The sequence below is a fragment of the Triticum urartu genome, chromosome 5 (genome assembly GCF_003073215.2).
Source record: "Triticum urartu cultivar G1812 chromosome 5, Tu2.1, whole genome shotgun sequence".
Taxonomy (NCBI): domain Eukaryota; kingdom Viridiplantae; phylum Streptophyta; class Magnoliopsida; order Poales; family Poaceae; genus Triticum; species Triticum urartu.
In genome coordinates this window covers 622,579,591-622,592,269 of record NC_053026.1, presented here as the reverse complement: position 1 = coordinate 622,592,269, position 12,679 = coordinate 622,579,591, and the positions used below count along the sequence as shown (strand labels likewise).

The window sequence follows — 12,679 nt, the reverse complement described above, 5'->3', positions numbered from 1 at the left end:
AACATGTGCTGAACTCGGAGGTGCCGTGCGTTCGGTACTTGATCAGTCGGATCGTGAAGACGTACGACTACATCAACCGCATTGTGCTAACGCTTCCGCTTTCGGTCTACGAGGGTACGTGGACAACACTCTCCCCTCTCGTTGCTGTGCATCACCATGATCTTGCGTGAACGTAGGAATTTTTTTGAAATTACTACGTTCCCCAACAGTATATCGATAAATACAACTCTGTATTCAGACATTGACCAACCAATATCACAACAAAACATATGATGGCTACTTTCATGAAGCAATAAAATATAGAACTATGGAATCCAGGAAAGTCTGAACAAAACAAGTACGAACTACATCATCCTTGACGCTAAAATAAATTACAGTCTTGTCTATTAAAGTATGCAATACATGTTGGAACATCACACCCCACTATTTGCCACAAATGTAACTTGGACAAAATTGTCAGCTAAGTAGATCCCATAGAGATAAATCAAGAGTCGTGAGATTTGAATGTTCAGTGGAAGGATAAGATATGATAGTACTCTTCTCCTCAGCGAAAAGGCAGATAACATCATCACCTGCCCCGCTAGTAATCTTTGCCTTCTTTCTTAGTGTAGTCCTTAGCCACAAGTCGCGCCTTATACTTATCAATAGTACAATCAGGCCTTAGCTACTTTTTGAAAACCCACTTAAATCCAGAGTTTTGCAACCATATGTTCGGTTATTTAGCTCCCCAAGTTCCATTAGAAATAATTGAGTCCATCTTATTATGAACAACTTCATTCCAATCATCAACATCCGGAGATGCACATGCCTCTGCAATAGACTTGGGAGTGTCGTCCACAAGGTATACAATGAAATCATCACCAAAGGATTTTGTAACCCTTTGTCTCTCGCTCCTCACAGGAGTTTCATCATTATCCTTCTCAAGGACTTCCTTAGGTGATTGTTTGAAATACTCATCAGATGTACTAGAATCATGAATTATCTCAAAAGAAAATCTAGCAATGCTATGCATATCTTTCATAGTAAATATATTCTCAATAAATGTTGCGCCACAAGATTCCATTATAGTGTCAACATGCTTATCGGGTACCTTGGATTTAACCACTAAAAACCTATAAGCAATGCTCTGTTGAGCATAACCTAGGAGGACACAATACACTGTCTTCGGTCCGAGTTTGTGTTTCTTAGGAATTGGAATATTGACCTTTGCCAAGCATCCCCAAGTGCGCAAATTAGAAAGTGATGGTTTTCCCCCAACCCACTCCTCATAAAGGGTTTTCTCTTTATTCTTGTTAGGAACTCTATTCAGGACATGACACAAAGTCAATAAAGCCACCCCACCATGCCTTAGATAAATCAGTAGTGTCTAACATGGCATTCACCAAGTCACAGCGTGCGGTGTTTCCTCTTGACAACCCCATTTCATTGGGGATAATATGGAGGCGTTCTCTCAAGAATAATACCATGTTCCTCACAAAATTCATCAAAATACTTTGGAAAAATACTCTCCTCCACGATCGGACCTAAGACACTTGATCTTTTCTCTCTAGTTGATTTTCAACTTCAGATTTGTAGATTTTAAAGTTGTCTAAAGCTTCATCTTCCGTTTGCAACAACTAAATATAACAAAATCTAGTCGCATCATCAATCAACGTCATGAAATATCTCTTTCCACCTTTTGTCAACACACCGTTCATCTCATAAAGATCAAAATGTATGAGTTCTAGAGGTGCCAAGTTTCTCTCCTCAACAGTCGTGTGAGGCTTTCAAGGTTGCTTCGATTGCACACAACTATGACACTTAGAACCTTTGGCAACAGTGAAATTCAGAATTAAACACATGCTCGATAACCGAGATATTAAACAAAATTAATATGACATAAATAAGAGTGACAAACACTTGCATCATCATTAACACTAGGAAAATTTTGGTTTACTGGCTTATCGCAAAAATCTGAAAGGAAAAAGAGGAACAAGCCTCCACACTCATAGCCTTTGCCTAATTGTCCAAATCTCGACACAATTACTTTATTCGACTCTAAAACTACCATAAACCCATCTGGACGTAGAAGGGAGCCGCCAACCAGATTCTTGTTCATAGTAGGCACATGTTGCACGTTCCTTAGCTGCACGATCTTCCCCGAAGTAAACTTCATATACACCATGTGACTCATTCCCCAGTAGAACGGATGAATCTGTTGCGACTGGTAAGAAGTGAACAAAGAGACGTTAGCACACACGTGAACATTAGCACCCAAATCAATCCACCACGAAGATGATTTAAATAATGAAAGACCAATAGGTAAATTACCGTACCCATCAGTAATGCTAGTGATCACCATGTTTTGACAATCTTGGAGCTCGTTTCCCTCCGCGGTCTGCACGTTCTAGGCATTCCTTGGAAAAGTGTCTGAACTTCCCATAGGCGTAGCACTCTAGCTCAGCCTTGTTAAACTTCTTCTTCTTCTTCTTGAAGGTAGTAGTCTTGGTAGGCTTGTTGAAAACAGGCTTGTTCTTCCCTTTGTTCTTATTCTGCGGGTACCTCTGCACATATTGGCGGTAGGCTGAACCTCACCTCCTTTCTCAATAATGTCTTTAGCACGAGCTTTCTCTTCAACATCAAGAGATGCAATCAGATTTTAACTGATATCTTCTGTTACTTATGTTTCAGAGTTGTGGGAATTCCTCCATGAAGGAGGAAACTTTGCAATCATGCACCCAACAACAAATTTGTCGGGTAGAACACACTTAAGGAGTTCCAGTTCCTTCACAATGCATTGTATCTCATGAGGTTGTTCAGCCACAGAACAGTTATTCACCATCTTGTAGTCGTGGAAACTCTCCAGATGTACAGTTCACTGCCTGCATTTGTTGCACCGAATTTAGCATTTCGTGCATCCCATAGTGTCTTTCCATCTTCTATGTGCATGTACACATCACACAGATGGTCGGCAAGAACACTCGTAATGCATCCCACAAACATAGTATTGGCTTCCTAGAATTTTCTCAGATCTTCCTCAGACATTCCCTCTGGAGCACTAACACTAACGTGGAAAACTTTCAAAGCAGTAAGCCAGAGCGCAGTCTTCATCTGCCACCTCTCTAAGCGTAAACTTATCCGGCCTCAGTGCATCAGCGAATCCAGCCATAGTTAACTCAGGAAATTGCTTACAAGTAGGTTTTTGGAATGTTGGAATATTAGGCGAGTTCATGATTAAATCCAGTAAATAATTCAAGACTAGAATAGAGACTAGGATGAAATAATCTAGCAAACTAGATGAACAACAAAACCTGCATAGCAGCATCACACACGAAGTAGCAAGTACCGAGAGAGACATGAACAGAACACAAAGGACGCACTGCTCGTTAGTTGTTGCAGGAGCGACAATGTTGATGACGACGTTGGTGGCGATCTGTTGTTGACGGCGATGAGTAGCATCGTCCGACTTGGATGGAAGACGACCCGTGATAACGAACTTGAGTAGTCGCGCAGAGCGCTTTCCAAAAACCTAATTTGTCCTCTCTTGGTGCGGGATCACAAGGAGAAACGGTTCTGAATACCTGCTCTCCCGCACGCCGATGCAAGCCGGCGTTCAGGATAGAGTAGACTACGATGGTAGTGCAAGTTGCAAGATGAGGCAAAGCCCTAGGTGATTTCGGTGTGCCTTTGGCCGAGGCCGGTAAACAGTATATATAGTAAAACCAGAGGCGGTATCGTGTCACGATCACAATCTCAAACCGACTTGGTTTCCAAGTCTAACCTTACCGAACAAGGAAATAATGAACTTGTTTGTCAAGACAACCGAAAATAAAACGGCAAAAGGAAGCCGCGCCCCTGCAAGACAACGGACCGGAGCCCGGCGGCGAGGCCGGTAGATATTATTTCATATGTATAGAGGGTATTCATATACTATAATATGAATCAAATAAGATATGGATCAAAGAAAAACTACTTCTTCTAAATCCTAAATTAATAAAATAAAGAAGTGAATTTTCAAATTTTAAATAAGGAATAAATCACGTATACATCTAAACAACCTTGAACGAGCGAGCGCACGCGTGCATGCGGCCTTATCTTCCTCCCCATGACACCTCACTAAGTGTGATGTAGAGAACCCACTCTATAAAGAGTTCCAACACTTCCTCAGGTAGAAATGTTGGACTAAACTTTAGCACCACACCAGCACTTGCCATTTTTCTCGTGGGTTCATTTGAGATTCAGAATTTATGAATGGGCCAAGCCTATTTATTCTAACAGTATTTAGCTGATGGCACGTCTCTTGGAGCAACGCGGTGCCACTTGAAATAGATTCCTTTACTCTCTACCGTACGTGTACTCGCATCGATTATGGCGTCGAAACGCGGAAACTGTCCATGATTGTCGATTCCCTGTCCCTGCTGCAGATGCTCGAAGTTTGTAGCTTGAAAGGTTGTGTCAACGCTACACGGAGCTCAGCTACGCGTCCGAAAAGAGAACATTATAGTGTTGTCCACCACACAACCATCGATGATCTCCCGTACTAAAAGCCCCACTTGATAGTGCACATCTGGGCCATGAAGCTATTCCCTATTTGGGGCATTAACTTGACTCAATTTCGCAGCAAATCTTAACCTAGTAGTTAGTTTAAGGAACTTTTGGATGGTCCCGAGTCTAGTTGGTCCTCTGTGCGACGATCGAGTGGAGGACTCGAGACTTGACAGTTGGTCCTCGCTGCGTTGACGGAAAGTCCGGCGTCGTCCATCCCGAGGACTCCAGTCCGCCGATCGCAGCACCATTGTCGCAAACATTTCTTTCCTACTATATTGTCTGTACTCCCTTCATCCCATTATGTAAGATGTTTTTGGATACTAATAGAAGATAACCTAAGATGCAGCTAATTTGATCTCTATATTTTTCCAGTCAAGCTGAAACGCATGTAGAGGAGACCACTAGTCTAAACTGAAGAACGAATGAAGCACTTGGAAAATTCAGGCTCTGTTTTGTTCATTTGCTCGCTGAATCGGTCATGGAGAAAATAACGAGAAATTGGCGGAGGCTTCCAGTACTCCGACATGACACGACCGCCTGTCTGCTACTGCTAGTTAGTGTGACGACGTTGCTAGCTAGACAGTACTACCATTGAAAGTCCTTAGTTTCAACAGGAAAAAAGGAGGTCGAGGTCAAAGCGAGGACCGCATCCCTCTCGAGTCGCCTTCCCGCGGGCGACTCGGAAGGGCTCCGCCGTCGCCACCGCCTAATCCCTCCAGCGCCCTTCTCCCCCTCCGCCGCTGCCGATGATCGGCACCGGGCAAAGCTCGTGCGTGCGACGGCGGCGGCGGAGGGTCTCTTCTCTCGTTTCCGGATCTGCGGCGGCGCGGGCGTCCTAATCCACGAGGTGTGGCCCTCCTGACGGTGTGGCGGATCCCGGAGGCGGCGGTGTACGGGTGTCCAGATTCATGGGTGTGGGACTCCCGTCAGCGTGCGGGCTCCCGGCGGCAGCGGGATCGATCGACGGCGGGCTTGGGTGATGGCGTCGACCGCGCGGTGCCGGATCTTGTCGCTTGCGGCGGATCTCACCACTCCGGCCTTCGTGGAGGAACCTGGACCAGGGGCGGCGGTCCTGTTAGGCATGGCGACGGCGCACTCGGCTAGCAACGTTCGCGGGGGTGCATGGACGACGTCTTGACCGCGTGGGCGGTGAGTCGCCAGTGGATCTCCTTCGCGCTGCAAGCTTTCTCCCACTGCACTTGGTGGCTTACGATCGCGGTCGTCGGCCTCGGTGCGTTCACGGGGGCTGGTAGAGGTGACATCGGACCGGAGGAAACTCTGGATGACTCGTTCATCCCGGCGGTGGCGACGACCAGGGTCGCCGTCTTCCTACTTGCAGGCGCCATCGAGGTTCCTGCCCTCCACCCCGACCTCATGCCCGGGTGAAAATTCCTAAATCTCCTTAGATTGGGCGGCGGCGGCACTGTGTGTGTCGTACCCTTCTTGAAGGCGTCGCTTGGGGCGTTTGGGTGCTCCGTTTGAGGAACTACAGGCGGAGGGGATGGGACCAGTGGCAGCAGGCGGTGTTTCGCGTCGGAGGAGCGCTGTGGCATCTGGCACGTCGACAACGGCGGGTCTCAGCGGCATGGAGCAGCGGGGTCTCGCCGGTGGGCATGTGAAGATGAACGAGCGCAAGATGGTGGCGTTGTCTGGTGTCTTGGTGGTGTCGACGGCAGCTATACCGGACAAGGTAGATGCAGCAGTACAACACTGAAGATGGATTGGTGTCAGGTGGTTGTGGCGGCCTCATACCCGGCAGGCGTCCTAGTTGAGGAGCGCGCCGGACTGGTGGGTGCCCCATACCCGGCAAGCGTCCTGGTTGGGACATCAGGTCTTAGATATTAAGTTCGGTTGCGAGGTCTGTTTGATATTAGGCTCAGACTATCAGCATTCCTACAACAACTGGATAGGAATAGTGATGGATGTTGCCTCGACGGTGATTTTAGTCTTACTATTGTATGACTTTATAAGGTTTTGTGTGAATAATTAATAAAGTGACTGCATGCATCATTCAGATGCAGAGGCGAGAGGTCCTCCTCCGTTTTTTTCTTTTAAAAAAAAAGCGAGGACCGCAGTTACTTGGCCAAACCGCGGAAAATACTACCCCCACAGTGGCTCGTTGTGAGGCGGTCAACATGGCTGTGGCATTCTGTGGTATCCCGGCGGTCTGCTCTCTACGTTCCGGTCCACAGTACTCGCTGCCGAACCGATGCATGAGCTCGACGCACCCAGAAGAACGAGTCACGGCGGCATGGATTCTAGGGCATTTGCCTAACTAGTATACTAAGCACTACACGTTTCTTCGCGCGCCGTTGATTATTAAGCTAGTCGACGCAAGTGATCCATCTTGCATCTTGCATCGCATGCATGAGACAACGACGACGACGAATCTCTAGTCTCCAGGTCAAGCGTTCACATTTTCGGCCCGGCAAGCTTCAACCGAGCACGTACTAGCTTGGCTTGGGTTCCTCACACTAGTTGTCAAGACGACCAAAGTCGGTCAAGATGACCAAAAGGACAATGGGAGCCACACAAACCTATCCTAGCTAACATTCATAGAGTCATGAGTCATGACCTAAGCTTTTCTGGCAATCTGCACTGCATGGTATAGGGTCACCGGAGATCGGAAATCGCCGAGATACTTTTCGCCATCCTCCTTGGTCTGGACTCATTGCATGGTATAGGGTTGCCTTGCCTGACCAACGGACAATCTCCTACACTAGGTTAGTCAAAAAAAAAAAATACAAGGTTACGCCCAGAATTTGAATACATGTGGATATGTGGCCACCTTCGAGCCGAGGAGAAAGAAGAAATATAATTGCGAGCAACATGGACCCTGACCCTAGCATCTTTTAAATTGAATGTGGCCTTAAATAGGGCTCAGTTAAATGACATAACATGTAAAAGAGAAAAAAAAATTGCATGAACCTCAACCGAAAAATCTCACGGATGTAACATCGACCGAGACTTAGTAAGACTGTTTTAAATTTGGAAATGATCGCCATCGCGGCCGATCCAACCGGCTAGTTTATACTGCCAGATCCAATTTTCAGTTGACGTGGACAGGCAGCCGAGTCATGTGTTTCCATACGATGAACGATGTGGACCTGCCTCATTAAACCATACTTCGCTGTAATTGAAAAAAATAATCGCATTCGGTGTTAGTTGACGGCTGTGCTAGCTTAAAGTAAGATTGTGCGCACCTAATGAGAAAAGCATACTATTTATTTAGTTTTTACATCAAAGTTTAAAAGGCCTTCCTTTTCATCCGCTTGCGAATTTTCCGAAAAGAATGTGTGAACCCTCTAAACCCTCCGACTCTGTATTGAGTGGTGCACACAATAGAAAATTAGTTGAAGAACGCCTTTTATCGTTGTGTGTTTAGACTATTGATCAGATGTATACTGCACGTAAAGAAGTAATTGAATCGACCTTGACCTATGGCGGCTGCTCTAGCCTTTTTTATGCAGACACTCTAGAGCAATCATTCTACGGTGAATTTCCGTTAATAAAACAAATGTTTATTACAAACAAAAACAGAAAGAAAATAAAGCTAAGAAAATGCTACTTCTGTAGACTAATGTAAAACGTTTTAGATCACTAACGTAGTATCTAACTGTCATTTTATCTAACATGGGAAAAGCAAAGGAAGTAAGAGTATCTACAACCGGACCCCTCAAACCCGTCTCAAATGCCCGGGCAGGCCGCCGGGTCACTGCCCGGTCATGATTTTTTGACCTAGACGGACCTCTCAAACGCCCGGGCTGACCGGCACCCCCCATATCCAGCCTACATATGGGGCGGATATGGGGCGCACGCACGCCATGTCGGACCCGACAACCCCCCCCCACCCCAAATTGCACCAAATCCCCCCCCCCCCCCCCCTGAGCTGCCGGATCCATTTGCTCTGTCCTCTGTCTTTCTCCTCCACGCCGTCCGGCTCGCAGCTCCGCCGCCGCGCCCGCTCCACAACCGTTCCCGGGCTCTCCGCCGCCAGCTCCAGAAGAGTGCTCCCATCCTCGCCACGGGGGACGTTATCGTCAGCCCGGACGCCATCGTGGTACGCCCAACAACTCTCTGGCTCCGCCTTGCGCTTGATGTGTTCGGCACATTGACCGGCCGGAATTATTGTGATTTTGTTAGTAAATGATGGATTCCAATGCTTCGTCGGACGAGGAGTATGGACCGACGGAGCTTGACCAAATGATTCAAGATGAGTTCTTCGATTCATCGGATCCACAATGGCAACCAAGGAAGCAATGCTTGAGTTTGGCACTTCAAATAAATTCTATGTAAACACTATGTATGCTTGATACCAACATTTGTTATTTACGTGTGACATTGTGGTGCATGATCGACGTGCGTGTATTTACATGGATTTGAGAGTCCGATTTGAGATATGTGGATGCACGGAAGGAAATATGAGGGCTTGTCCGAATGCACCCGCGGGCATGCCGGACGCATCCGCGGGCGTTTGAGGGACCGGATTTGCCTAGCCCGGTTCTAGATGCTCTAAATCAGCCCAAGGATGCAATCCATTGATCAAGGCACTCTACCCTTGCTTTAGTTATGCATTTGAGAAGATCTTGCTCCAGTTGAATTTCTAGGAACTCACTCAATGATTTCTATCCTTGAAGATTTTGCCATTTTCTTTTCATTCATATGTTCCAACAACCCGAGAAAAGTTAGAAATGATCCACGCATGACAATCCCTAGAAGCACCCTTCCCTTGATTTGCCGCTGATTTCCTCTTCCCATCTCAGATCTCGAGTCGCACCTCTTCTCGCTACCTTCTCTTTGCCACCTGAGGCTGCTGTGGGCTAAGCCACACGGCTGCCAAGGAGGGGGCGGAGGGGAGGTCGTTGTGTTCATGTAAGGTTCCTCCTCCGGGGTAGCTCCTTACGGTAGCGTGGTGGATCAACGGGTTCCTTCAGAGTTGCAACAGCGACGACTTGGAACCCGGTAGTGCGGCAAGGCTCACCTGTGTCGGGGTCTTGGCGGCGCATCTGTGGCTTTCATCGGCGGTGACATAGAGGTTGCTCCATGGTGGCATGGTGTGCATCCATTTGGGTCACCAGACGCAACTTGCAGGTGTCTTAGGCGACACGTGTCTGGATGCTAACGGCAGGTGCGGAGGTTGCTCCCTTGGAGGTGCATGGAGCTTTTACAGGAAGCCTTGAGCCTGAATCTAGGCTCAGGTGGTCTTGTGGACGGCGAGGGACACCTGGCCATGGCGGCGCCGGAGAACGGCAGGCATGGATCGGCCTCGGTGTCTGGCCAGTCCCAGATGTTTCCATGTGTCGGCATTGGTGGGCATCGCGCACAGGTGTTACGCGGTAGTGACAACGCATACCGGATCTGGTGTTGGGTTGGTGTCGTGTGGAGGTGATGAGAGGCACATACCTTCTCTCCCGCACCGGCATCTTCAAGATGCATCTAGCGGAGATGGCTGCTAGGTATTGCTATGGCGCGCTCGGTAACCATTGGCAAGACGACTATGTGGTACTGTTGCGAAGGCGACGTGATGGTGTCACCCCTTCCAACATCTTCTTCTTTGTCTGGCTTATTCTATGAGAGCTAGCCAGTAGAATAAAGGGGGGTGAGACTGATTTCATGTCATCCCATGCATCTAGATTTTCGTGTCGTGCCATCTGCTGCATAAGTGCACCAGCGTGTACCCCCCCCCCCCCCCCCCCCCCCCCCCCCCCCCCCCCCCCCCCCCCCCCCCCCCCCCCCCCCCCCCCCCCGGGCCTGGGTCTGCGGAAACGGCAGATTTGACCGGTTAAAACCGAGCAAGGCTCTAGGGTGGTTTAAGTTTCGTGCACGTGTGGACCAGTGCCTCGTGTGGACAACAAGTTTAGGGGGGTTGTAGACCACCAAACACACCCTAACATTATGTTGTCGCAATATACTAGCATCAAGCTGTTGAATAGTATATCTGCAGATGCAAGATAAACACGGAAAGTGCACTGAAGTAATCACTACCAATGTAATGCTTTAAAAAATGGAGAGTAGTAGCAATCTTTCGAGAAGCTATCCTACGAGTATTTTATTTATTTTGGCTAAAAGTCCTAGCCTTTAGGTTTTCAAAATGGAGAGTGGCACAAGATAAATACAGTATATGGGCAAGAAGAGACTCTGAAATCTGAATGTGGAAAAGGATGAGGAAAGGAGTCAATCTGTGTGACTTCATGAGTCTGCAAACACCAAATCTAAATTAAGTAAGGCAGTGATTAATTTAGTGGTGAGTAAAGCCGGCAGAAATCCATTCGATCTTGCGTACCGAGCTAGAGCACCGGTCGCTTTCTCCAATGCCAAGAAACTGCGACCCCTTTTCTGCAGGAAAACGCGTAGGTTGGCATCACTTTCAGGCTCTATATAAACCACTCCGACGCCGGCCACCACCGCCGCCTTCATCATCCAGCCACTTAGCAACTAGCAAGACGAGTACAAGCCACTAGCCAGTAAGCTGTAAGTAGATCGAGCAGAGCAGCAGCGAGCAATGGCAATGGCAGTGGCTGCGTCGACCATGGAGGTCGATCAGGACCTCCCCGGCTTCCGCTTCCACCCCACGGAGGAGGAGCTCCTGGGATTCTACCTCTCCCGCGTCGCCCTCGGCAAGAAGCTCCACTTCGACATCATCGGGACCCTCAACATTTACCGCCACGATCCCTGGGATCTTCCCGGTACGTACACATCACAAGAAACATTGTCACAGTGATCGACCGATCGATGTACTCCTGTATGAGCAGCGAGATGACAGAGATGTGTGTGTGGATGTGCAGGGATGGCAAAGATCGGGGAGAGGGAGTGGTACTTCTTCGTGCCGCGTGACCGGAAGGCGGGGAGCGGCGGGCGGCCGAACCGGACGACGGAGCGGGGTTTCTGGAAGGCGACGGGCTCCGACAGGGCCGTCCGGAGCACGGGTGACCCCAAGCGGGTCATCGGGCTCAAGAAGACGCTCGTCTTCTACCAGGGCCGCGCTCCCCGGGGCTCCAAGACGGACTGGGTCATGAACGAGTACCGCCTCCCTGACACCGGCGCGGCGCCGCCCAGTGAGGACACGGTGCTGTGCAAGGTGTACCGGAAGGCCACGCCGCTCAAGGAGCTAGAGCAGAGAGCCTTTGAGATGGAGGAGATGAAGCAGAGGCCCCGCGGCAACGGTGGCGCGGCCAGAGCGTGCCCGGTCCCGGCAGCCGGCGATTTCTACCTGTCGTCATCCGACGACGCCCGGGACAACTTCCTGATGCCCTCCTCCTCCTCCTCGTCGGTGGCGCTGTCTGGCAACAGCAGCAGCCACGACGCGCCCATGGTAGCCAAGAAGGAAGCAGACCTGGCCACGGTGGCCGTGGAGTCGACGTCGTGGCTTCCGCACGCGGCGAACGCGCCCTTCAGTCTGCAGCTCCCGGCCGTGAACCCACCCTGTGGCTTCGAGCTCCCGGCGGCGAACCATGGGATGTCGAACATGTGCAGTCTGCAGCTACCGGCGGCGAGCCAGGGTGTGGTGGACCTACCCAGCCTGCAGCTCCCGGCGGCGACCAACCATGGAGTGTTCGACTGGCTCCAGGACCCGTTCCTGACGCAGCTCCGCAGCCCGTGGCAGGACCAGCATTGCCTGTCCCCCTACGCCCATCTGCTCTACTATTGATCGATGGACTGGAGCTGGTGACGAGCTCACGGTCGATCTCCAGAGGCGAGCTCAAAGCAGAGTTGATGGTAATTAGCTGTGAATTCGGTTGTGCATCGCACTTCGAACCTAGACGTTCACCCAATGTTACTTTTGTGCGTTTTAGCAAGGTGGTGATGTTTAACATGACAGTTGCAACTAAGATTGCAACGAATTAACATAGGAAACTGTCTTGTGTTTGCCAAACTTCACAAATTGGAAATGACTGGTATCTTCTTTAATACTCCCTCTGTAAAACTGTTTATAAAAAGCACATGCTAAAAAATTGCCAAAATATACAACAAAACACAGACTAGAATTGCATTGGTAGCCTACCAAAAAAATACCTATATGGCAAATAGGCCATAGTAAATCTCAAAAATAAGAAACCAACAAAAACAATACCGTGGTCCGAAATGCAGACAGCGAAGATCATACTTGGCAAATTTGCATATTAATTTAAAAAATACGTTCAAGGAATTTGCC

At 48.9% G+C, this 12,679-nt stretch overlaps 1 protein-coding gene across 1 annotated transcript; it reads left to right on the top strand.

The window, feature by feature from the left end:
* The first annotated feature begins 10,950 nt into the window (after positions 1–10,950).
* LOC125506335 (NAC domain-containing protein 22-like) lies at positions 10,951–12,319 on the top strand. The gene is made up of 2 exons (XM_048671177.1): positions 10,951–11,213; positions 11,313–12,319. The coding sequence occupies exons 1-2, from the start codon at positions 11,030–11,032 to the stop codon at positions 12,173–12,175; spliced, it is 1,047 nt and encodes a 348-aa protein (XP_048527134.1). The 5' UTR covers positions 10,951–11,029; the 3' UTR covers positions 12,176–12,319.
* Positions 12,320–12,679: the final 360 nt, after the last annotated feature.

Coding starts and splice junctions, on each gene's coding strand:
- LOC125506335 (XM_048671177.1), top strand. CDS start 11,030: ATGGCAATGGCAGTGGCTGCGTCGACCATGGAGGTCGATCAGGACCTC. Junction 11,214..11,312: donor CGATCCCTGGGATCTTCCCG/GTACGTACACAT, acceptor GTGGATGTGCAG/GGATGGCAAAGATCGGGGAG.